Source organism: Aspergillus tanneri (assembly GCF_003426965.1).
Source record: "Aspergillus tanneri strain NIH1004 chromosome Unknown AapTan_3_pilon_pilon_pilon, whole genome shotgun sequence".
NCBI lineage: Eukaryota > Fungi > Ascomycota > Eurotiomycetes > Eurotiales > Aspergillaceae > Aspergillus > Aspergillus tanneri.
This window is the reverse complement of record NW_022984630.1, coordinates 3,230,452-3,255,084: the sequence shown is the minus strand read 5'-3', so window position 1 is coordinate 3,255,084 and position 24,633 is coordinate 3,230,452. Positions and strand designations below refer to the sequence as shown.

General features: G+C 50.2%; 7 protein-coding genes across 7 annotated transcripts; 5 read left to right on the top strand and 2 right to left on the bottom strand.

The window, feature by feature from the left end:
- Nucleotides 1-282: 282 nt before the first annotated feature.
- On the top strand, nucleotides 283-820 carry ATNIH1004_004873 (uncharacterized protein; the record flags this gene model as incomplete). The annotated part of the gene is made up of 2 exons (XM_033569538.1): nucleotides 283-327; nucleotides 467-820. The coding sequence occupies 2 exons, from the start codon at nucleotides 283-285 to the stop codon at nucleotides 818-820; spliced, it is 399 nt and encodes a 132-aa protein (XP_033428344.1).
- Nucleotides 821-1,337: 517 nt separating this feature from the next.
- On the top strand, nucleotides 1,338-2,845 carry ATNIH1004_004872 (F-box domain protein; the record flags this gene model as incomplete). The annotated part of the gene is made up of 2 exons (XM_033569537.1): nucleotides 1,338-1,656; nucleotides 1,716-2,845. 2 exons carry the CDS (start codon nucleotides 1,338-1,340, stop codon nucleotides 2,843-2,845), a joined length of 1,449 nt encoding a protein of 482 aa, XP_033428343.1.
- Nucleotides 2,846-3,580: 735 nt separating this feature from the next.
- On the bottom strand, nucleotides 3,581-6,244 carry ATNIH1004_004871 (putative regulatory protein Ral2; the record flags this gene model as incomplete). The annotated part of the gene is made up of 1 exon (XM_033569536.1): nucleotides 3,581-6,244. The coding sequence occupies one exon, from the start codon at nucleotides 6,242-6,244 to the stop codon at nucleotides 3,581-3,583; it is 2,664 nt and encodes an 887-aa protein (XP_033428342.1).
- A 1,613-nt stretch (nucleotides 6,245-7,857) lies between these two features.
- On the bottom strand, nucleotides 7,858-12,245 carry ATNIH1004_004870 (uncharacterized protein; the record flags this gene model as incomplete). Its single annotated transcript, XM_033569535.1, has 14 exons — nucleotides 7,858-7,894; nucleotides 7,958-8,210; nucleotides 8,270-8,429; nucleotides 8,493-8,585; nucleotides 8,646-8,712; nucleotides 9,451-9,536; nucleotides 9,709-9,744; nucleotides 9,970-10,047; nucleotides 10,105-10,199; nucleotides 10,260-10,328; nucleotides 10,848-11,258; nucleotides 11,333-11,344; nucleotides 11,607-11,952; nucleotides 12,213-12,245. The coding sequence occupies 14 exons, from the start codon at nucleotides 12,243-12,245 to the stop codon at nucleotides 7,858-7,860; spliced, it is 1,776 nt and encodes a 591-aa protein (XP_033428341.1).
- A 1,024-nt stretch (nucleotides 12,246-13,269) lies between these two features.
- On the top strand, nucleotides 13,270-14,875 carry ATNIH1004_004869 (EVE domain-containing protein; the record flags this gene model as incomplete). The annotated part of the gene is made up of 6 exons (XM_033569534.1): nucleotides 13,270-13,338; nucleotides 13,736-13,868; nucleotides 13,968-14,228; nucleotides 14,298-14,315; nucleotides 14,371-14,487; nucleotides 14,559-14,875. The coding sequence occupies 6 exons, from the start codon at nucleotides 13,270-13,272 to the stop codon at nucleotides 14,873-14,875; spliced, it is 915 nt and encodes a 304-aa protein (XP_033428340.1).
- Nucleotides 14,876-15,344: 469 nt separating this feature from the next.
- ALD2 (aldehyde dehydrogenase family protein) lies at nucleotides 15,345-16,979 on the top strand (the record flags this gene model as incomplete). The annotated part of the gene is made up of 3 exons (XM_033569533.1): nucleotides 15,345-15,472; nucleotides 15,533-15,732; nucleotides 15,799-16,979. 3 exons carry the CDS (start codon nucleotides 15,345-15,347, stop codon nucleotides 16,977-16,979), a joined length of 1,509 nt encoding a protein of 502 aa, XP_033428339.1.
- A 4,412-nt stretch (nucleotides 16,980-21,391) lies between these two features.
- On the top strand, nucleotides 21,392-22,575 carry ATNIH1004_004867 (SMP-30/gluconolactonase/LRE family protein; the record flags this gene model as incomplete). The annotated part of the gene is made up of 4 exons (XM_033569532.1): nucleotides 21,392-21,424; nucleotides 21,515-21,675; nucleotides 21,754-21,909; nucleotides 21,987-22,575. The coding sequence occupies 4 exons, from the start codon at nucleotides 21,392-21,394 to the stop codon at nucleotides 22,573-22,575; spliced, it is 939 nt and encodes a 312-aa protein (XP_033428338.1).
- Between the last annotated feature and the right edge of the window lie 2,058 nt (nucleotides 22,576-24,633).

Sequence of the window (24,633 nt, the reverse complement as noted above, 5' to 3'; positions counted from 1 at the left end):
GAACGCGGGAAGCTGCTGATTCTCTGCCATGGACTCATGCAGCCCTCGGATCTGGTCACCCCCCTCCTCCCCCCGGTCCCTCTTGCGGTCTATCGGTGTCACAATTCCTCCTGTATATACCGTACACATCCATTCCAGCCCTGAGAAGTGCCCACGGAAGGGATGATTGACTTGAGATCCTGTAAACCAAAGGCGATGGCAAAAGAGAAAGGGAAAAAATGAAAAAAAAAAAAAAAGGAAAAAAGATGGCTCCAACGTACATTCAATCAATACCTGTCCATGATGCACCTAGACGCTGATGATGTCTCAGATGGGGGCGTGAATCTGGTCAGCAGTTGCTGATCCTGGCCAGGCCATCGCAGTATAAACCGACCTGAAGACGAATGAATGAAGATGCGACCGAGCCTGGGAATAGGATTGTGGGTTGGCCTCCGATCCCTTTCTGCAAACTCACCCTGCTGGCCAGTCGATCGTCGTCCAGGCGGGGTTTGGCAGCCGTGGGCGTCTGCATGCAAGTCGGAGTCTAGTCGATTGGCTTCTCTCTCTCTCTCGTCACATCGTCGCTGCCCCCTTTCTCCTGCTTCCTGCTTGTTCCTCGACCTTCATCCTCCTCTCTACCAATCCCTCGCTCTCGTCACCTCGTCGTCCTGCAGGTTCGCGCTGGATAACCGCATGCTGCTTCAATCATGTGACCCTGCTGTCGTCCAGTATCGCGGCGTGCAGCTCAAAAAATCGTGCTGGTCTGGTCCAGGTCGCAGTCCGTCAGTCTGATGATGATGATACCGCTGTCGATCGATGCGGGACGCTGGCCATCTTGTAAGACATGTCGCCCTCCAAGCGCTATGTCTGTGACCGTCTGGGGGAGTCGAAGACCCGCTGTATTACTTGCTTCTCGTCGTTTCTTTTTCGACCTGATTAATTAATTTCCTATTTATTTATTCGAGTCGTCTTCCCTGTCCTCTTGGACCGTCCCTCTTTGCTTCTTTTATTTGGTTTTTTTTCTTTTTCTTTTTCTTTTTTCCCGTGCCCCCTTCCGACCTCTTTTTTTCTGGCACCCAAGTCTCTCTCTCTTCTCCCATCACCTCCACCTTTTTGCTTTTCTTCTTCCCCTCTCACTAGACTGCGATCTCTACTTCAATCCTCGTTCGTTTTCTTAATTTAATTTTATTCCCCTCCCACCCTTGGATTTCCCCCATCTGTACCCGTCGCTTCTGGTATATCGCGAATTCCTGTTCTCTCCCGGACGGCCGGCTTTCCATGTTGGTTCGAGTTTCCCGAGCAGCCGAACACACGGCTGCCTCGCGGAGCAGACATGATGGACCCCCCACGACGCATTGATGACTTGGCCGACGAACTCATCAGTGACATTCTCTCCTTTCTCCTGGGCACGGAACCCGTCGCATACGACCCCCCACGATCCTTCCCGTGGACCCAATGGACACTCCCGCATGGCATACGGCGAGAAGACGGAGCTGGATCGGTTCAGACTCGTGTGTAGGAGGTTCATGCTCATTGGGACGCCCCGGAAGTTCCCTCGGTTTGTCCTGCGCTTTTCGCGGGACGGATTTCAGCGGGTGGAGGATCTTCTGCACATGCAGCTGGCCTGTCATGTCAGATATTTCACGTACATGGTGCGACCCTTCTACCAAGGAAGCGGTACCGTCTCTGCAGACCCGCCCACCTGGCCTGGTCAATCGAGCTGACATCTCGTCTAGGCTGGACCCAAGTCCTGTCCACCGTCGAATCCGAAGACCGCACCATCTCGCACATCCACAAGCATCGACTACACGAGCAGAGATACATCGTGGACCGAAACCATGATCTAGCACTATTGCGGCGGGCGATCGCCGCGTTCCCCGCTTTGCAGCAGGTCAATTGTTGCGCCTGCAGGACGAAGCGGACGAGCGATTACTTGAATATCCGGCAACACTCTCTGGAAGAGAACACTCGGCTGGATTGGGAGTCCGCATGCTCGCGCGCGGTCTCTAGCCTCGGGCTCTCCTTACTCGAATCTAAATGTTCTTCTGTGCGTTTTGTTGCCCCGCAAATCTGTCCCGAGGCAACGGCTCGATTGTTGCAAGCCCCCACGACAACCCTGTCGGCCCTGGGAGCGCGGCTGACGAGCCTGGATGTTACATTCCATTCGCGCACCGACATGACTACCAGCATGGAGACGCTGTCCCATGTATTCTATGAGTTTTTCCAGGCCACGAAGAATCTGACAGCCCTCCACCTCGGCTTCCCCGCCAATCTCCCGCTCGATCTCTCTCTCGAGCGCATCTTCCACCGCATGCAGTGGAAACGACTACGCACCTTGAGCATCCAAGGCTGGCGCCTGGGCTCAGACGAAATCATCTCCCTGATCCGCCGCCACCGGCGACCGCTGCGCGACCTCCGACTCGCCAGTGTTTACCTGCGGACGGGCAGCCGATGGCGCGATATCCTCTCCGTACTCCGCGACGAGATGGACCTGCTGGAACGCATCGATCTGCGCGAGATCAATTACGCCGCGCACTTCGACGCCGACCAGCCCATGAATGGCCATGGCCACGGCGGCGGCGGAGGTGACGGAATTCCTTCCCCCGACGCTCCCATCCTGTCAGTGGTCGCCCAACCGACCGCCGATCCTTTGCCGTCCGCGACCGCCCTCAACACCGACTATTTATCGTTCGCCCCACGCGGGAACACCCGTCGGTCCTTCTCTGACGCTACGTTGGAAAAACTTCGGCTGTTGACGGTCGACGATCTGGGAGATAACGGGGTGAGTGTACGACGCGGACAGCAGATCTTCTGGGAGGCATGGGTCCTGTCCAGTTCGCGAAACCTCATCCGTCGACGAGGATAACCAACAAAAAAAGAACCAAAAAGCTGATCTGGAGATTTGTAACCAGCCAGATAGTTAACTACGAAGTTAGTCCGGCTGAGCCTTACTTGTACGCCATTATGATCATGTTCTTTATTCAGGTTCAGACCACATGAAGAAGATAGAATAAAGAGGTGTAAACCAAGTGCAATCCATGAATTACTCATTTCCAATTTTTATTTATTGTTGAACCATAAATCTGTAGTATGGTATAGTATAGTATAGACAGAAAGGGTTCTCGATCCAGCACACTATATACGAGGATCTAAAACAGCCAATAGAGAAGATAAAGACAAGGGCGCAGACCATTCAGCCAGACAAGAATGAAAAGCACAACAGTGATATATCATCATGTCCTAAGAAAAAAAGAAGCTAAAGTCAAAACTTGGAGGGGACATCAATAAAACCCGATCGATGAAGACATAGTTAACTACCGCCCAGACTAGAGCTCAAAGTCCTCCGCAGCAGACAAAATAATACAGAGAAACGGAGCAGAAGTACAGATAGGAGAGGATGAGGAAGAGAAGGGCAAAGATATGTATGTATCGTATCTATTTATATATTTCGATTCTTGCAGTGCTTCGGCTTCATCTTATAGAAAATAAGGAGGAAAAACTAAAATCATCCTGATGCTTGGCATGAGATAAAACAGATGGAAAGGAATAGGGCATGTACAATGATACGGATGAATAAGAGAAAAGGGGGGAGGGGGACAGTTTAGGTCATAGCAACAGAAGTAGTCAGATCGCCAGGGACAGGCAAGAGACCACCCGTACTTGGGGGTTTAGAAGTACGTTCTCGCAACCGACGGCCTTCCATGAGACCACGCAGACCGCGCTTCTGTAGACCAATGACGCTGCTGAGTTCGCCGGTCCAGATCTCCCGCTGCGGTTGGAGTTCGGCATCGGTGTCACGACGGCGATGGTTGGAACCCTGATTTCCGGGGAGGTCGGTGTCGGAATGGTCGAAACTGGTGTTGGTGGATGCGGAGGTGGCACTAGCGTTGCTGACGGAGTCCTCACGGTCGCGGTCGCGATCGTGGCTGGCGTTGGTTCGATTTCGGCGACTGAAGATGTTGGTGTTGATGCGCAGCGGGATGCCTCGCGAGTGCGTGACGCCGCTGGTGCTGCTGGTCGCGGACGCCGTGGTGGAGGTGCCGTGTTCGGTGTCGGAGGAATCCGAGGTGAGTTGGCTGTGTTGAGAGGTGCTGGTTCCGGTGATCACGGAGGAATCGCTAGCCGCATGGGCGCCATTGAGCGCCTCCAGGGTGCCGCCTGGCCCGCTGGTGAAGCCGGTGCCCCGACCTCCGCCGGCGGCCATGGCAGCGGCGTTGAAGACGGCGGCGGCGTTGCGCCCGTCAAGCATCTGGTGTAGCCGTTCGACGGTGGCCTCAAGAAGGCCATCTACCTGGTAGGGCCGAGCGAGTTGGAGGAGAGAGCAGAGAATCTGGGGAGTGCAGAGCGGGGAGCCAGCGGGCGGGAGGGAGGAAGTGTACAAGTAATGGACCAGAGCCTGGAGGGTGAGGAAAGTATGCGGGAGATAAAGAACACGATGGCGGGAAGCAGGAGGTAAGCTATGCGCAGAGGGTATCTCAAGATTTGCTAACAATGATTTGTAAGGAGAGGGCTGGTTGCTGAGGAGGGTGGTGGCATTGGAGTAGCTGATGTTGTGGCCAATGGACGGGGTGATGGTGATGCTTGAATTGCGATTGGGATACATTTGCACCGCTGGTCGAAGTGTAGCCGAGTCGGAGACACCTCCGTCCGCGGAATCGCGCAGGAGCTGGATGAAGTAGGGGCCCCATCGTCGCGTTAAGATACGCGAGCTCACTGGGATGCGCTCTCCTCCCACCGCTTGGAGCTCCATGTCGGCCATCTCGGGGATGGACTGCGCCAGTCTGCCCAGCTCATCCGATGATGGGGAGAATGGCCTGCCGCCGGAGGTCAGTTGAGTCAACTTCTGCTGCAGTGAAGCCGGAACCAACGGGGCGCTGTGCGAGATATATCCCGACGTCGGTGAGATCCTGCATGGGTTGTGGTATAACCCGTACGCCTCCAGTTCGACCATGCACACATGCGAGAAATTGAGCCGCCGATGATTATAATCATCCACCAGGCTGCGCTTCCGATGCCCGAGAATCACGAAAGTGTTCCTCCTCGACCACAGCACACCCCTATTCCAACTGCCCTGACCAAACACCGCCCCGCCGGCATCGATACGACCCCACGTGAGCGTTTTGAGATCCAGAGCCCACAGAGCATATTCCTGCTTTGACGAGGTCAGATAAGTGCCGCTCACGACGAAGTGTCCGTTGATGACGCCGCCGTTCGGGAATCGCAAGCCCGGCGGCGATGCCTGGCTCTGCATGTGCTTTTCCACCAGCCGGCCATCGGGAAGACGGAGCTGGAGCTCCAACTTCACGTCGAGGAAATTGTAGTTGGAATAAATCAACATGGGTGTGCCTTCGACCTGAGACTCCTCCACCACATCTTGTGCATCGTTGTCAACGGAGTTTGACCCGACATCCAACACATTCATACCGGTCAGTGGAGCCACGACGCTACGATAAGCACCACAGCTTCTTCCCAGTACGCTGGTGTTAGTCCACTTCAGGCTCCGCAGGTTAAACACGCTGACCTGCTCAATGTAATGATTGGAGCTGTCCTGGCCGCCCACGACCACCATTTCCGCGCCCCCGAAGCCATCGATATCCACACCGATCGAGCCCTGATGAGGGTTCGATGATGCAGGGTTGTGATGGATCGCCGAGAGTGGAGCACTAGCGGACGTGAAATGCGCGCTGGAAGGTAAGATCGTCGCACAATGGGCATATCGGCCCTGAGGCGATTCGGTCGCAGGGACTCGGACCCATGTCCGAGAAGGCACGTCCAGAATATGAATATCGGACATGACGACGACCTCCGGTTGCGCATCCTGACCCGCGGAGCCATTGACTCCTAGATCCTTGGGAGCACTTAGAGAAGGAGACATGCCACCATAGCACACCAGTTTATTGTCCCCCAGGGCACACACGCTGTGGAAGTATCGCGGACGAGGGACATCGCCGGTGGTTTCGACCTTGGTCCAGTGTCGTCGAATCAAGTCCAGCTCATACAAATCGGACGTCAGCTGCGGCCGGGTCTTCGACAAGATGCGGCCTCCGAATACGTAGAGTTTATCCCCCAGAATGGTGGTCGTCGCCCCCACCAGAGGATATGGTTCTCTGCCGGTCGTGCGTCGTACATTACACACTAGTCCTGACAAATTGATGGGCCCTGAATTCGAAGGCGGTTGGGTATATCCTGGCATAACTCCGGAGCTAGAGGAGTCTTCTCGGGGGGTATCTAGATAACCCAAACTCGACTGACTCCTGGACATCATCTTGGCGATAATGGATCCTCCACAGAACCGACCTTCCCACGTATCACGTTGTATCCCACACCTCGATTCGCGATGACTCGTTGCCGACGATATCCACACCAGTTATTGCGGGCAGATCATGAGCCACTCAGCCTTGAGCGAGAAGCTGAATGCCGTCTGGGCGGCCAAAAAAACCCACACAGCGAGTGCGAAGGAGTTGGATCCAAGCGAAAAAGAAAAAGACAAGAAAAGGAATACGATCCGATAGGAAGCCCGTAGTCCTAAATCCCTAGCGATTCAGCAGCAATGTGTCACGGGCGGTCTGGTGTGCCCAGATCAGGGGCGGCACGAGTACGGAGGCAACCACAAAGTCGGTGGGTGGCTTTTTCTGGGTGCCCGCCTCTACCGACGGCCGTCCAAACAAGAACAGGAAGAAAAAAGGGTTCCGAGTCGAAGGTGGCCGCAAGGGATGCACACAATTGCCCGGACGAGATGAGGCTTCGAGAGGGGAAAGAAGAAACGGAAGCGAAAGTGCGGGCGTTCTCAAGGCGGTCTCCAAGAAATCGATGGTCCAGTCCAGGCACCGAGTGCTAAGAGTGGAGAAGAGAAAGCGACGCTAAAGGAGTTCAACGTGCCAAAGACAAAGTTTATCCCGGTGACAGTTGGGATCGGATCTAGAAGCAATCGACGAAGCGTTAGAGGCTGAGATGGTGAAACGCTCGTTCTTTATTCCCCACCTGGATTCGATTCAATTACAGAGTACGCTGGTCTGGAATCCTATACCACCATAGAGTCACCTCCCACAACATCATGGCACCCTTCCAGAGGACAGTGATGATCGATCTCGTTTATTTCAGTCCCACACTAATCCGATACCTCTTCTGGAGGCAAGAAATAGGTCAAGGGGAGGAACAGTACCCATGCTTAGAGGCCCCAATCGTCGATGGTCATCCATCCAACCTGAGGGGCAGAAATCCAACGGATGAAATAAGCACAACTGGCTGACGGCAGATTTAACAGAGGATAATGAGGAAGGGGAAAAGGTCAGATATTTAATGGAAGAAACAACTGGGGATAGAACGGTGAAGATGTTGGGAGAGAGAATTGATCCCCTAACCCCCTCCTCATCCCCAAACGATGGGTACCAATCCATCACCGTCTTTCTCGGAGCGGTAAATGCATACTAGACGTGGACCGGAGTTCTGAAACGGACAGCGAATGTGGTGCTATGCAGGATGACATCGCAGCTACATCTGCTACGCCACAACTTCCGCCCCCGCGATTTAAAACGTTCAGTCGTACTCCACCCTGTCCTTTCCATAGTGGACGGCGGTTGGTCTGCAGGACCCCGAAATAGTAGGGCGCAACTTTTACACGACAAACTAGGACGACAGCCTCATTGACTGCAGGGAAATAGTTTAGCTTGATAGAGATCGGCGTCACTACTGAGGGACACGATCATGTAAATTCGATTATATCATCACGGAGGTATCAATGTGCTAGAAAATTCATATCCATAACTCTTTTTTCCCCACTACGAAACGGAGTTCACCCCACATCCTATCTGTTGCCACGCCTTCATCCCTTTTGAGTCATGAGGTTCGAATATTGCGTGAGACGGACCCCATCGCAGCTTACTGCTTATTATTGAGGTTTGTGAAGCGCAGGTACCTAGTCGGACCCAAGTCAGTCGTGTTTCACCTCCCGGAGAAAGGCATGGATCAAAACACTTACGGCTTGACGGCGCGGATTTCGCCAAACTTCTTCTGGGCATCCTCAGTGGATACGGGAGGAGGGATGACGACGTCATCACCTGGAAGCCAGTTGATGGGGCAAGTGACACCGTACTTGTCGGTGGTCTGGAGGGCATCAACAACACGGAGGACCTCAGCGGTGTTACGGCCAGTCGAGGCGGGGTAGGACATGATCAGACGGATCTTCTTGTTGGGGTCGATGATAAAGACGGAGCGGATAGTCAAAGCCATGCCTGAGGTCGTTCGTTAGCTGGGAGCACAGTGATCACGGAAGGCGAGCGGAACTCCATACCCTTGGAATCAACGTTGGTGGTGTCCTGGTAGTCAACCATGTCGTACAGATAGGCAATCTTGCGGTCCGGGTCGGAGAGAATGGGGAAGGTGAGCTTGGAACCGTTGACCTCGTCGATGTCTTTGATCCAGGCGTGGTGAGACTCGGTGCCGTTGGCGCTCTATAGCAGATTACTAGTTAGCAAGCTGTCCCGTCCAAAGAAGTAAGGACTGATCCTACTCACCAGACCAATCAGCTTGACACCACGAGCAGTGAACTCGGGCTCGAGCTTAGCGAACGCACCGAGCTCGGTAGTGCAAATGGGAGTGAAGTCATCCTATTGTGGCTATCAGCTCAGTTCCGGATCCGACGAGGACGGAGACGACGGGGTACAAACAGGGTGAGAGAAGAGGATGGTCCAGTTGTTACCAATGAAGTCGTGGAAGGAGATACGGCCGTTAGAGCTATCAGCCTCGAAGTTAGGGGCAGTGGAGCCGAGACGAAGGCTGCCATACAGTAGGTCAGTACAGCTCTTAGAATTCAACAAAAAAAGGTGGGTAGGGTTCAACGAGAGCGACATCACTTACGGAGCGCGTTCCTGAGCCATTGTGGATGGGGAGGGGATATGAACTGGATGAAGCAATCTAACGACGGCAGATGAGATGGAAGAGAAGAATAAGGGGAAGAGAGGGGTTGGGATGAAAAGGGCAGATAAGTACCTGAGCTGAACCTCCCTCTGTCGACCCCTCCAGATTGCCCATTGCAGATGACGGGCTGTCAATCCCCGATCACGCAATCAGCCACCGCCTGCTTGGCAGGACGTCTGTGATTGGCTGGAAATGAGCTCATCTGTTGTGGGATGTTTATCGCTCTGCCGCATTGGGCAATTCCCGGCATTGTCACTCACCACTAAATTAGTATGGGGTAGTACCTGCTCATATCCATTAATTCAACAGTCCATAAACTAACCTATGCCTTTGCTCCTTTAATTACACCTTCATTGTTCTGGTGGTGCAGGTCCAAATACATCGGAGGTTGAATCGAGATACTCACCGGATCTCTCATCCGAGTCTGTCGGCCGATTACTGCATCTCGTTGAAGATGGGGCTCGGCCGACAGCATAGCCGGTGGTGCCTATGGTTTGCCGGGGAAATTGGCGCAATTGCGTTTATCACTTGCCTCGTCTTAAGATCATTACTTACGAAGCATAATGAGAAGTTGACAAAAGGTCAAGGAAGGATTCTTCATGCACCCGACCACTGATCAACCCATCGTGGAGGCTCGGTACCTAAATTAGTATTCCGTCGATCCATGCCAGACCCACCTTCCATATACTTTATAGTTCAGTTATGGTTATTGAAAATGATCGGGAGAGATCCAACAAGGTGCTAAAAGATAGTATTTACTTATCCTTCGCGTATATATGGAGGTTTGACCCCTTCGAACTAGCATATACATACATCGTCTTTCACATCACCAAGGTCACACTTCACGGCCTAAAAATTGTCAGATTATCAAGCTCGCTCATCGACAACAGCACTCATCAGGCAATGCTTTCGCTGAAACTTGTTCAGAGATACAGGAGAGATCATGCCTGTATTGCTGATGGTCAGACTGTATCCCAACATAGTAACAAGGTTGTTGTTCATGGTCAATAGTGCTGCGTAATTTCCTATACACAGATGAGAAGAACCCCATTCACATGAGGAAAATATACTTACGCTGGTAAATTTACTCCGAGCTCGAATCCGAGGCCCGTAAAACACCAAAGCCCACGGCACAATTGTAAGTAAGACGCCCTGGGAAATATAAGCACGGAACGGAAGTCTATCAGCTATGGAGGAGTGTGTCCTTACAATGCCACCTAACAAGCTGGAAGCGGCAGGGTAGCCTAGATTCTTAAACATCGCGTTGGTCACGAGAGGGAAGACACCCGCAAGAACGTTTCGACCTGTACGTCGATAATTAGTCCTGATAACGACCCCATCCCCGGTGCAGAGGGGACTCATACAGAATGATTGGGCGGCAATCGCAGGGCTGGCATATCGGTGGTAAGTGTCTGCCAGGTAGTTGAAAGATGCTAGGTAGATGGAGAAAATCCCCATAGTCGCACACCCGATAGCGACGGTTGGTACAATCCAGGGAATCGAAGGGAAGGATGTCCATCAGAACCAAAATAGGCCAATGGGCATCAAGAAGGACATCACACATGTGAAATATAGACGGCCTTCTGGGGTACTCGACACCTTCCCCATGCGGGCAGTCATTTTCTCTTGATATATGCTCAAAATTGTGGCCAAAATAGAGCCGATGGCCACCGCTACAAGCAATACTCAGTGACTTCTTTATGGCATGCGTTGTATGGTAGGATAGAGAGCTCACCGGAGAAGAGCGCCCCGGACTGCTCTACACTGAAGTTGTGGTTTGTGGAGAAGACGAGGGGAATGGCACTGAAATTGAGGTACAGAATACACCAGCTAAAAGAGACCCAAAGGGAGAAGAAAAAGACCACAGGCTCGGTGAACAGGAGGTCTTGGCAGCGAATTAGTCCCGAATACACCCAAATACAGGTGATCAACTAGGAAGTGGTGGGACTTACGGAACGGTCTGTAGCAGGAAATGGAAGTCATCTTGGCGATGCTCTCACGGCTCTTCATCGCTCTTGACCTTCCACCTGATGCGTTGCACGCGGTCCTTCCATACTGATAGTAGCCCGCACTTTCCAGTGCATCATAGTGTTCGTTGAGGGCCTTTGCCTTGCGACTCAGGAGCACACTGCCCCGAGTTTCCCTAAAGAAAAGGGTAAGGGCAACAAGGAAACCGGCGGCTACAATGGCTTGCGAGTAATACATCCACCGCCAGCCCGCCCGTTGTTGGATAAAACCGGTGATGAGCGGATCCAGGCCTGTGCCAAAGAGGACAGCTCCTGAAAAGTACGACATGGGAGCATGTCGGTCTTCGGCATGGTAAATATCGCGAATAATGCCTCCAACCACGGTTGAAAATGTCGCTGGGGCGAGTAAGTATGGTGTTAGCGACCTATAAACAGGCATACGAAGAATATGGATATAACCATTGACATACATCCACCAATGCCTAGAAAAAATCTCGCCACAAGCATACCTGCTAGGGACACCGTAGCTCCACATCCCACCAAGCAGACTGTTCTTCGTATCAAACCTAAGCATCAGTCTGGTACACACCTCCCATCGCGGAGCATGGTGACAGAGGTGAGGGAATAGTATACCGGTAAAAACCAGCCCACTGGATACAAAAATCGGCCTTCTCCCATTAATTTCGGAGAAAGGCGCCAGCACCATAAGAGCAATAGCAAACCCAAACGTAAAGAACGTGATACCTAAATTGTAGACAATTCGGCTAACACCCCATTTGAACGTCAATTCATCTGCAGGCGGAGTATACTCACCCGCTGCATAGGCTGCCATGGTCGTCACACAGCAGCAGGTCACGGTTATCACGCTCTTGCGGGAGTTTGACCACAAGAAGGGCGAGGCATACTTGTCAAGGCTGGGGCTGGACGGCGGTTCCTGCTGCCCTTGTGGTGGTGATGAGACTCCCACAGGCTGTGGCAGCGGTGCGTCAAATTTGAGATACAGATACTCAATCTCCTGCCGTGAGATATCCGATAGACTGATAGCCTGGCTATCGTCCAGTTGGTCCAGTCGACCTACATCGGTGATAATCTGTCATTTCCCAGTTGATTCTGTTCTCCGATCGGGATTCATCCCGCGGCTGCCCATTACCCACTAAACCACGGCATGTAACTCCGTCAACGAAGTTGTGGACGGAGATTAGAGAGTCAGCTTGTAGGTTCCAAACCAAGAATAAGATGATGAGGGGAGAGGGGAAAGGAAAAAGGATTGGGGACTAATTTCAAGCGAAGATCGGTGGACAAGGTACCTTAATCTAGTATTTGTTAAGTTGTGACCCCAGGCTCTCCCACTTGGACCCGGTGGAGACTGGGTCCGTCTGCCATCGCCCTAGGGGCGGGAGGCAGTTCCGCGTGGTTCGGAATATACCAAAGTTAGGCACCTCTGTAGACAGGCGCATGCACTGAATGCAACCTCGTCGGTGGCTAATCTCGTATCCAAGAAGCCGGAGGTGAGCATCCTCTCCCCGATAAGCCGTTCACTCCAAGCGGGAAACATTCAGTCGAATTTTGTGCTGATTGTGTTGTTTGTAGTATCTTGCAGAGAGCAGGCCAGCTCTTGAGTCATGAGGTTCTACAGTGACCCCAATCTCTTGGCACAACTTTAATTTTGGGAGGCTTGCAAGTAAACCCATGGCAGAGATATCGACTGGCTGTCAGCGATCATCATGATATCCTTTGTCATTGTTTATCTTCAACGTAGGTATTGGCACTGTCACCCAGATTGTGTTCTGATCACGTGTATACGTGGTCTTTGCTTTTGCAATGTTATTCGTGCCTCGAACGCAATAATGAGGCCAGGCAATTAGGTAGCTGGCGAGCTATCCTCGTACTCTGTAGATGGACGATACTCGACAGTCCCATCACGTGATGATCGCCTTAGGCACGTCGCGTCTGGCGCCAAGCATGATTCTTTTCTCCAGGATTAATTGCGATGAATGATTCTGAGGCGTCTTTCCTCCTTCCCGGGCGCAAACATTGAAAGCTCATCTTTCTTCCTTTTATGGAGGACTTCCCTACTTATTCACTTCCGTAAGTCGGTAGTCGAAGCAGGTATGAGCATCTCCTCCTTGATTTTCCTCCCACGAGGAAGACTTGACTGACTGATTCTCTCTTCTCATTCTTCCTTTAGGCGCGCCCAGTCTGGAGTTGCAGCTGGAGATTCTCTCCCCCGCCTCCTGCTTTCTGACTGGTTGAACCTCTTTCTTTCTCATTTCCCTTAGCTCCTTTTTTTTCCTTTTTCCTTTTTTTTTTTTTTTTTTTTACTGTTTTTTTTTTCAATTATTATTTCCCTCTCCCCAGAGGGAGCTTCACTCGACTCTCCCTCCTAACCTCGCAAATACTAACGACCATGCCACCAACCAAGAAGCGCAAGTCGGAGGCCTCGCCCCTTACCGAGGAAACCAGTTCCCCTAAGAGAGTGAGTAAATGTGGTTTCCCTCACCTAGTTCCTTTATTTTATTTTTTTATTTTTTTTCCTTTTCTCCCTCCCTATTGAACATCTTGATTTCCTTGGATCGACGGGTCCGACGTGAGCGAACGCGTTCTGCCAGGGCACTGACAATGGCCAATTATTGATCGCCGCTCACTGGCAATTCAACCCATTCCTTGTTACACGCTTTCCCCTTTCTCCCACCCAAGTACACGAATTTCCTCCTCAAAAACAGAGGGAAAAAGAAAGAAGAAAAAAAAAAATTTTAAATTAAATTAAAATAATACACACCAGTGTTACCTGCAACAGAACAGAAAGTTCTTCTTCGATATAGAGTTTCTCAAATAAACAAGTACTAATGTCTTCTTCTTCGCCGCCTCCGCAGGCTGCAGTTCCAGTTACTGGAGAGAAGAGGAAAAGGGGTCGCCCTCGCAAGTATCCCGAAGGCACTGGCCCTAAACCCCCTCCAGGCCCTAAGAGAGGACGTGGTCGACCCCCTAAGGACCCGTCCGCCAAAGGTCTGTATTCTCTCTTCATCCTCTCCTTTCCTTTCCATCGAACAGGCCCACGCGAGAGTGGCACCAGGGACGAACATCACGGCCGCTAACATGAGACAGACACCCCGTCCAAGCTGAGAACCCCCCAGGAGGGTAAACGACCAGTGGGCAGACCTAGGAAGTCGCTCCCGCAGAACGGCGCCGAAACCCCTAAGAAACCCAAGTCCGCGTCGGCAGATACCAAGGCAGAGGATGGTGAAAGTTCCGGCCGCTCGTATTGGTTGATGAAAGCAGAGCCTGAGACCCGTTTCGAGAAGGGAGTGGATGTAAAATTTTCGATCGATGACTTACGTGAGCGGAGCAAGCCAGAGCCATGGGATGGTATGTTCCAACGCTCCCCTCTCCCTACGGAAGCAGGGATACTATTGCACTGATACTAACTATGGCCAGGCGTACGAAATGCCGCTGGTAAGTGCGATCGTGAGTAATAAGTCCCCCGGCATGATCGGCTCACCACGAATAGCACGGAACCACCTACGGGAAATGAAGAAGGGCGAACTCGCTTTCTTCTATCACTCGAACTGTAAAGTCCCGGGTGTTGCGGGCACTATGGAGATCGTTCAAGAACACACTCCGGATGGTACGTGTTGATAGAAGTTACCCCCTTTGGTTCCGTGATGTGGATCAACTGACGCGGGAACCGGACTCTAGAATCAGCATTTGACCCTACACATCCATACTACGATGAGAAGTCTACGCGGGATGACCCGAAATGGGATGTTGTTCATGTTGAATTCCGCCGCAAGTTCAAGGACCTCGTTCCGCTAAATGACCTCAAGTCCCACGCGAAGCCCGGGGGCGCACTGGAAAACCTCCAGATGCTGAAGCAATCTCGGCTGAGTGTCTCGCGAGTGAGCAAGAAGGAGTGGGATTTTATTTTGAAGCTGGCAAAAGGGGAGAACGAATCTCAGCAGGCGACAGAGGATTCATCGAAGGACGATGGGAGTGCCGAGGAGGATTCTAGCTAGTAGGACCATATCTGCGGGATTTCAGATATTCTTATCATTCTAGCTATTGCGTCTAAAGCGAGCCCTGGCTTGGATTCTCGCAGTCACTCGATATGGGTGTAGCTATTTCCTTATGTACAATGAATGGGCGATTAATCTACTTACGAGGGCGTCTTAATGCACGGTTTAGTCCTGGCGAATAGCCTTTCCAGTCCACCCATTGTAGATATAAACATCCTCCGTATACAAGGACGAGCGGGACCGAGAGACTTAGCTGGGAAAAGAAAGTGCATCCGATGAGGGGCCCGCTTATTAAGGCCTCCATTTTCCCCGCGAACAACAGCGCTGGCATTCAGTCCCTGGCTTTGCTTCAGCTGCCCATAAATACTCCATGCTCGCCACTCTCCTTCCGCTTCGGTGCCTGCGAGCTTCTCCTCTCTCTTCCTTCTGCTTCATCCCCCGACGTCGCTTCCACGCCTCTTCCATCACCATGTCCGACGTCACCCTTCAGCTGACAGCTCCGAATGGGCGCAAGTACTCTCAACCCATCGGTCTCTTTATCAATAACGAGTTTGTGCCGTCCAAGTCGGGTGAGAAGTTTGCTACCATCAATCCTTCGTAAGTAGGCTCTCAGCGTATCCAGTTTCTTGGGATGAGCTCTGACCCATCATGCGCCAGGGATGAATCAGAGATTACCTCCGTCTATGCTGCCGGCGCAGAAGATATCGACATCGCCGTCAAAGCAGCTCGCAAGGCCCTCAATGATCCGTCATGGAAGTTGTTACCCCCCACAGACCGGGGAAACCTGATGCTTAAGCTGGCTGACCTCATCGACCAAAACCGGGAGGTCTTGGCTACTATCGAGACGTGGGACAATGGTACATTCCATTCCAGTCCCCGGGTTATCTATCCATTGTTTGTTCTCACTGACTGATCCCTTTCAGGCAAGCCTTATTCCGTCTCGCTGAATGACGACCTGGGTGAGGTCATTAACACCCTGCGCTATTATGCCGGTTGGGCGGACAAGATCCATGGGCAAACCATCAGCACCACCCCCGCGAAGTTTGCCTATACCCTACGTCAACCTATCGGTGTGGTTGGCCAGATCATTCCCTGGAACTTCCCACTAGCCATGGCAGCATGGAAGCTGGGACCGGCACTGGCATGTGGGAACACGATTGTCATGAAGCCAGCCGAGCAAACTCCTCTGAGTATCCTTTACCTCGCCAGTCTGATCAAGGAGGCGGGCTTCCCGCCCGGTGTCGTCAACATCTTGAACGGTTTCGGACGGGTCGCAGGTAGCGCCTTGGTCTCCCACCCCGAAGTTGACAAGGTGGCCTTTACGGGTTCGACCGTGACCGGAAAGGAGATCATGAAACTGGCAGCGGGCACGATGAAGAACATCACTCTGGAGACCGGAGGCAAGTCTCCCCTGGTGGTGTTCGACGATGCGGACATCGAACAGGCTGCCAAGTGGGCGCACGTCGGGATCATGTACAACCAGGGACAGGTGTGCACGGCGACCTCGCGCATTCTGGTACACGAGTCGGTCTACGACAAGTTTGTGGCTCACTTCAAGGAGGCCGTAGCATCCACCAGCAAGGTCGGTGATCCATTTGCGGATGATACTTTCCAGGGACCGCAAGTCACAAAGGCACAGTATGAGCGGGTGTTGTCGTACATCGAAGCGGGCAAGTCCGAAGGGGCGACTCTCGTAGCCGGCGGTGAACCGTTCAAGAACGTGGGTGACGGCAAGGGCTTCTTCATTGCTCCAACCATCTTCACCAACGTCAACGACAACATGCGCATCTACCGAGAGGAAGTGTTCGGTCCGTTTGTCGTGATCGCCAGCTTCACGACGGAAGACGAGGCCGTGCGACGGGCCAACAACACAGACTACGGACTAGGAGCCGCCGTTTTCACCAAGGACATCGAGCGTGCGCACCGGGTAGCGTCGGAAATCGAATCGGGCATGGTGTGGATCAACAGCAGCAATGACAGTGACTTCCGTGTGCCATTCGGTGGCGTGAAGCAGAGTGGAATTGGTCGCGAACTAGGCGAGGCTGGTCTGGAGGCATACTCGCAGATCAAGGCGGTTCACGTCAACATGGGAAGTAAGTTGTAGACAGAAAGTATGACCATTGCCTTGATGCGAAGATCTGTATAATGAGAATGGATCCCGTAGAGATATCCAGTAAACACGGATGGATTGCATTAGTCTAATGGTATATCCAAGCCGTACCAAGTGGCTGGGTTCTGCATGAATGCCGCAGACTGCTATGTGGCTTGACTACACTGGGTGGGATGCGGAGTACAATGGTTAATCATAGTCTGTGCTACATGAATTTGAACCGTGAAGTTTACCTGCTTACCTACATATTATACCGTATTTAATAGGTAGCCCAAGGATAGGATATGCTTTTACAAGATTGAGATCGACGCCGTCGACTAGCTGCATTCATTATCTGTACTGTATCTCTTTGCTCTCTTAGGAATGCACAATGAAGTGTAAGTCGATGCATATTGTTAAACTTAAAGTTAGTTTGGACTGGCCTGTCTACAGATTATGATTAATACTACATTATCAAGAGAATAGGTATTATATGACAGGAGTGAGGCAGTATTGATACCCAGTTACATATAACTATATAGAATCAAGAGTAGAGAGCTACATGTACAACTCAGGAAACATTTTAACAGCGTAAATAGATAGGTAATCCAACCTAAAAGATTTTTTATCTAATCCAACCTAACCTGCCTAATAATACTCATTCATACATAGTATGTATGTACCTAACTAACGCCAATGGATGCCAACTCACCAATCCACACCTCTATACCACCAGTCCAATCCAATCCAATTTCAGACGCAGCAAGCACATGTACATTGCCGTCTGCCATAAGGTAAGCTGAGATGAGGTGGTCTTGCCATCTAGCCTATCCACGTCGACAAAGGATCACCCTGCGTAGACAGCAGGAATAGTAACAGCGATAGTAGTAATGATGGTGATGATGATGATGATGATGATGATGATGATGATGATGATAGCAGCATGCATATGCAAGACACCAAAATAAGACACTTGCATTGTTCTTTTTTTTAGTATTGGCACTAGACGCAGATAGGTAGGTAGGTAGGTAGATAGATACCTAAGTATATGTAGATACATGAACAATAGATTAGGTAGAATTAATTAATATACTACCCACATCTGTAAGTATCCCATGCATCTACTTTACTTTCGTACTTGGGATGTGGCTATTGATTATGATAGGTACACATCACCATTACTATTAAGGATTAGTTTCTGAGTATGCAACTAGATACTAGATACATTAAGTACGGTCTAGTATGGAGGGAGGAGGCAGACTTTGATACCGAAAATGAGGCAATGGATTTGATGGTTCTGCCAATGGGAAAATCTGTAGGTTGCGTGGTTCTTATTTGTGTTTTATCTAGGGAGTATACTAAGTACTATCTACAAGGTTGACTACGTATATAGGCTTTACATCTGTGTTCAGTATTTTCTATTCTTTATTTAGGAAAGTGTTGTGTTTATAGATGTCTTTATATAAAACTATCTAAGTACTTAAGATACAGACTGGGAGGTACATTTAGATGGAGGACGTACATAGATACTTCGCAGATACAATAGGCTCTGTGTAAGACCATTACATACAGCAACCATACAGTACATCAATAATGTAAATAACAGTACCATATATTACATACCATACAAATGCAGACATCCATGTAGGATACGTTGTCGTGCATTGCATGAAGAATCAGTCATGTGAGGTGGTTAGAGATAATCACTAATGTATTACTTTCGGATGCTATACAGACAGATGTACATATGCCGAGGGCTGTCTGTCTATCAGGCCTGCATACATCCTGTCAACAGGATCAAAATAGAAGCCCTTTCCTCACTTTCGACAGACGGGCAGAATATGGCTTACTTTCAACGATTGCACATTAATTGTGAAGGTCAGTGCCCAACGGGAGAGAAGTGGGCGAAGCAAAAAAAAAAAAAAAAAAATATTACAGAGTAGAAGAAGCCAAGCCAAGCTGACACTTACACCGCATCTTTCCCACCGATATCTGTCGGGCGATGGTGGATCTCACTTACTAAAATATCAGGCCGCATTGATTGCCTCTCCCCTGCTGCTGCAGTCTGACCTTTCTCTTACTCTGTGCCCAACGGAGGGAGAAAAACTTGTTATTACAATGTTGACTTGTCCTGCCCTGGTGACATCCTGAGGGTAATTGCTGCTACTGCAATATCCGCGAGAATTAATTACCCCGGGGTTTCTATAGCTTCCGACTCTCCGACCGACGCTAAGTCTAATGGGGGAGCATCAATCGTGCATCTATGGAGCACTCTCCCAGTGATCAAACAGCTCAGTATCAACGGTATTTGGCATGCTTCGTTGATTGGCCTTATTGGGGGGTGATTACCCCAGGTAATTAAAAAGCACTTAAGTCTTATTGAAGCAACTAGGTAAGTACAGACTACTCAGCCTGGGTCCGTTGAGAATGAAACCAAGCGTCGAGCTATCCGATCCCAAGCTTGATGTAACACTTGGTCTGACCATGGACGATTTCTTTCGCACACCGCTTGGATTATCCAGAGGCTCATCGCATGATCCATTGCCCCAGAATTCGAAAACCGACTCCTCTTCGGAGAAGGATTAGGACGTAAGAGTCCGTAAGCTTTGCTGTCTAGTGTACCCCTTCGAAGGAATGAGACAAGCGCTAGGAAGGTCTTCCGGACCATTTGGGTCTTTGTTTTGGTATGCGATGATCTAATTTTATCAACCTCTCGGCCAAGTGGTGGAGAGATTCAAAGTCCTAAAAAGAGGGAGACAACCATAAAAAAAAAGGCACTTAGGATAAAGATGTAGATAGAAGAGAACCGGTGATCAGTGCAGCGAGCAATGCACACTGGTCGTTAAAACGGCTGTATGTCACAGGGCTAGATTCTCACTGGGTTAAAAAAAGGGGGGAAGCAATTCCTCTTCCCCGTTCAAGCTATCGGACCGTGGGCGAAGACTGACCGTGGATACGCGTGCCGTGTCTGCGTCTAAGGGACCCAGGGACCCGCGTTGGACCCATCTACTCAAAAATCAAGCGCTTGCATTTCTGTCACACAGCTGCTCTAATTAAAGCCTAACTTTGGGGACAGCTGCCGGTAGCTCGATATTCGTTTTCAGACTGCCACGGCCCCAGGAGTCTTGTCGGATGCATTCCTATTTGCTCCTATTGCCCCATTTTAGGATTTTCTATTTTATTATGTAGTTGGCTCCACTGGGGCCCTTGTCTGGAACAAATGAGGCGTAACACGGGAAGGATGCCGTACTCTGGCAACTGTCAACCAAAGCTCCAAGACAGATAGTCGTTAGTGATGGAATGGATGGAAATTTCAACAGAAACTCTCGACGTATCGACCCATTTACGGAGTAATTTAGTAAGTATTAATGAGTGACTCCCAATGGAGCCACCCGGCTTGTATTTAATGATCACGTTGTCGCAGACTCAGACCTCCCACGGCTTCCTCATATGACATGTGATAGGTCAAATGGTGGAGACAGGAGGTCTTTGTTGAAGATTTCAATAATGAAGTTCACCATCGAACTGACAGACAATAGTTCGAGTAGCACCGGGCCCGAAGATGCACTTCTGACGGGTAGAAATGGCCGTCGTATCTTTCGTATTTATTTCTCAAGGGAAGAAGCGAGAAGGACTACTGTGCCTTTAGGAGCTTCCTTCGGTCCAGAACCTGACATTCAACGAAACCGCAATCTATCGAGATGACCATAGCGAGCCATCAATATCGACGCACCTTAGTGAGAGCGGTAAACGTGGCGGCCCACTGATGGGTGCTGCTAGCAGCCTAGTTGATTTAGGGTGGTTTTGGGAGAAGCGACGACAGAAGAACGTCCTTTCGACGACTCGAGTGGGGCAGATATGGTCTATGTGATATTTCAGACTAGTGTCTCTGCCTCTTGAATACAGGCTAGATACGAAGTACGGTGTAGAGAGGTATAATTCGACTGTGAGAGACATGGACAGAGCTGGTCCCAAGCATCTGATATATTATTCCGTTGTGATCTCTCTTTCACCCAGTATATGGCAGATGTGATCATCTTCGAAACTTCTTCTGGTACGGCACTTGACCCAAGAATCACTGGACTGCCGTACTTCCAGATTATCTGCATGGGCTTCTCCCAAATACGGGAACACTTACAGTTCTTGTTCTATTCGCTTGATTCTAGTCGATAATCTCCAGACAGCTTAAACACCGATTGAGCACTAATTGAGGTTTGGGTATGATCCTGGTGGGTCGAATGACCCCGCCAAGTCCATCACGTGGTCAGGCGGGAGAATGAAACAAGTTCAACTTCAAGTTGCTCTTCTTGAAGCTTGAATTAATATCTGCCTCTTCTATTGACGGATCAATTTGTCGGCACTGTCAATCCCGGATCTGAGTTACAACGGATACCATAACGTATTGGACTGTTCCACCGTTATTCATTATGGCCACGTTCCAAAAATGGACGGTTTCTGAGGTATGCACGGGGCTTGTTTTGAGATTTGTCACGTCTGGGTTGACCCCGGCATGAATATCGGATTCATTCTCACGTCTGTCTGCTCTTCAGCCGTATACTGATGTGGCGGGAACTTTACTGGAAGGCCCATTCTATGACGATGTCAAAAACGAGTTCCGCTTTGTCGATATTTGGGAACAGAAACTATACATTATGGACCTGGCCAAGGGCCCAGACTCTCTGAAGACATTGGATACGTCTGCGTCGATCGGGTGTGTGGTAGACCTCTCCCTCTAGATGGTGATCCCTGCTAATCAGCGGATCCGGACTTTTGATATATTGTCATGTAGAGTGACAGCCAACATTGAGCATCCTGGTGATACCCACCGGGATCAAATAGTCGTAGCAGCAAAGTACGGATTCGCACTTGCCAACCGCAACACAGGGGAGCTATCGTACCTCTGCAAAGCATGGGAGGGTCAGAATGAGCCGGAGAAAGCCCATAGGTGAGCGCTGCTGAGATCTCTCATCCGCTTAACTACCCCGGAGCAATTTAACTCATCCGGAACGCAAACTAAAACAGAATGCGTTTCAACGACGGAGCGGTGGACAGCCGAGGACGGTTTTGGGCTGGCTCCATGAACGACCCCAAGGTGCAGACCCCGGTCAACGAGGGGGTGTTGTTCCGGTTGGACCCCGATATGAAACTGCACTGCATGCTCGAGCAGGTCACGATTCCCAATGGGATTGGGTGGAATCACGCCGACGATACAATGTACCTAACCGATTCCCCCACCGGGAAAATTTATGCCTTTGATTTCAACGCCGACACCGGCGAAATCAGCAACCGCAGAGTCCATTTTGACTTGGGCGAGCCTAAGGAGCCAGACGGTTTTGCCATCGACTTAGAAGGCTGTATCTGGAGCGCGATTTACGGAGGCGGTAAGGTAATCCGAATCTCGCCCGAAGGGAAGATCATTGGTGAAGTGTCGCTTCCCACTAGAAATGTCACTTGTCCGGCCTTTGTGGGGACGGAGCTGTTCATCACTACGGCTAAGGATGAAGTGAACGATAACCAATTCCCAGAGTCTGTGCGGTATGGTGGCCGATTGTTTAAGATTGATGTGGGCGTCCATGGCAAGCCCAAGAATAAGTTCCATTTTCAGAGCTGATCCAGTAGTGTTAAAAGAGATCAAGGAAATCAATAGAAAGAGTTTCAATAGAACTGCGCAGTCTGTAAGCCGGATTGTGTGAGTAGAAGCTTGAATGTATTTTCTGCTTAATCAGTCCATGTGCATACGATGAATCTGGTGTATTGAATACACTAACATTTTGTTCTTTCCTGTCTCTAATCTACTCGAAGTTAGGTATATCTTGACGGGGGAGTTTCAGCTCACAGCTCTTGCTTTGTTGGGGCCTTGGCATTCAGAAATGATAGCAAGAGTTATCTCTGCAAAAATGAGAGAGAGGCAGGGAGAAATGAGACGATATAGTTACTCGTATGGACATTGCTTATGTGATTCTGACTGAGAACATAACTATCTACGGAGGAGGGTTGTCATTCTGGTGCTCTTCTTGCTCTCCTCTGCTGCCATCCCAGTATCAGCTACTCCATTGCTACTAACCATACGGTCATACCCTAGGACATTTTAATATGCCCATACGCAGCCAAACCATCCGCAATACACTGAAAACTTCTTGCGGGAGAGTCTGAGGAATGGCAGCAGCAGAGCCATGGAGGACGGCCACATTTATAATCTAAGTGACCTTGACATCTTGTTTTCCAGTATGACATTAAGAGCTTGGAGTGCGTCTCCTGATGTGAAAACCCGCCGACTTTGTGTTAAATTCTCTCTAGGAACTCAAAAATCATCCAGTCCACTCTAATAAGGCAGAACATGGTGTCCTTTTCATGAACATGACCCTAAATGGGTTGCAAGAGATCTGACAGCGTGTGTTTGTACCTACATGGATGCATGGGCAACTCGGTTCACAAGGCCAAGCGTCTTATCATCAGGACACTTGTCGCTTCTGGAAATTCTAAAACTGCGGGAAATAAGGTCAGTGATTGTATAGTATCTCCACAGAAAGTGTATATAACATTAACAAGATCCTTCTAGCTACCCTAGCCCTTTCTTGTTGGGATCAGGATTGCATGGGTACTAACCTGACGCACAGTTCTCCAGCGGGAACAGTGGAGTTTTGGAAGCTGAAAGGGGAGATAACCAGTCTGCATATCCTCCCGTACAATCCAGGTATGCCAACCCTACCATGGCAAAGAGAATTCCATCGTGTATGGCGAGTTAGCCACACTGATTTCGTGCCAACCAATCCAAGGTAGAATTTCTGATGGTGAACAGGAAGCCCTTTTTGGTAAGCGAAAAGATGCTCAAAAATATAAACTTGAGTATCCGGAAGAAAAACACTTCCCAGTCTTGATGCCTTCCTATGTGGGCCCTCAGCACGGATGATTGTTCTATGCTTCCGTGCTAGGGCGGTGGTTAGTGATCAAGCAGTCAAAGCTTTATAGTTATGAGAAGAGGTCAACTGCGCCAGTCGAGTTGTTCGCGCGCATGCTTCTGAGTCGTCTGAGCTAGGGTCTGACAAGAGTTTGCTATCAAATTAGTATCAGCTCAAGATAGTAATTAAGGCATTGATGGCGTATGAGATGAGGAGTCTGACCTCAACAGCTCTAGAAATCCCGAGAGCGAAATTGCAACCTCCATGGGCAACTCGACTCCAATTCTATGTAATAAGCCCCGCCGAACTGGCTGGGGTCATCACAAATGTACACTGGCACCAAAGGACGATAAGATGGATATGGAAATCACCCAGTAAGTATCTGATTTGTTCCGCGCGCTGAAGAAATTCAGCGACTATAAAGGTCCCTCCACGCCCCTGGCGCTGAAAAGTGCCCGTGGCTAAATTTTGCTGAGATGCAGGTACGTGGTTGCCAGGTATGGGTGACAGCCAGGTCTCCAGCAACGGGTTCGAACCTCATCGTGATGGTGGAGTCTAGTAACCATATAGTCTGGCGAAGTTAAGACAAGCTCCATTTCATTTTTCCTTAATGCATTGCTTCTTGCTAACTAGGACTGGCTTTTCAATAGGTGAGCCTTGCATATTGTAATCTCCGACAAAGTTGACTAGCATAACGGTCGGTAGCCCATACCCGGTGGTTGTATGTATTCGACTAAGACAAAGACTAATTGATATTCGCAGGAACGCAA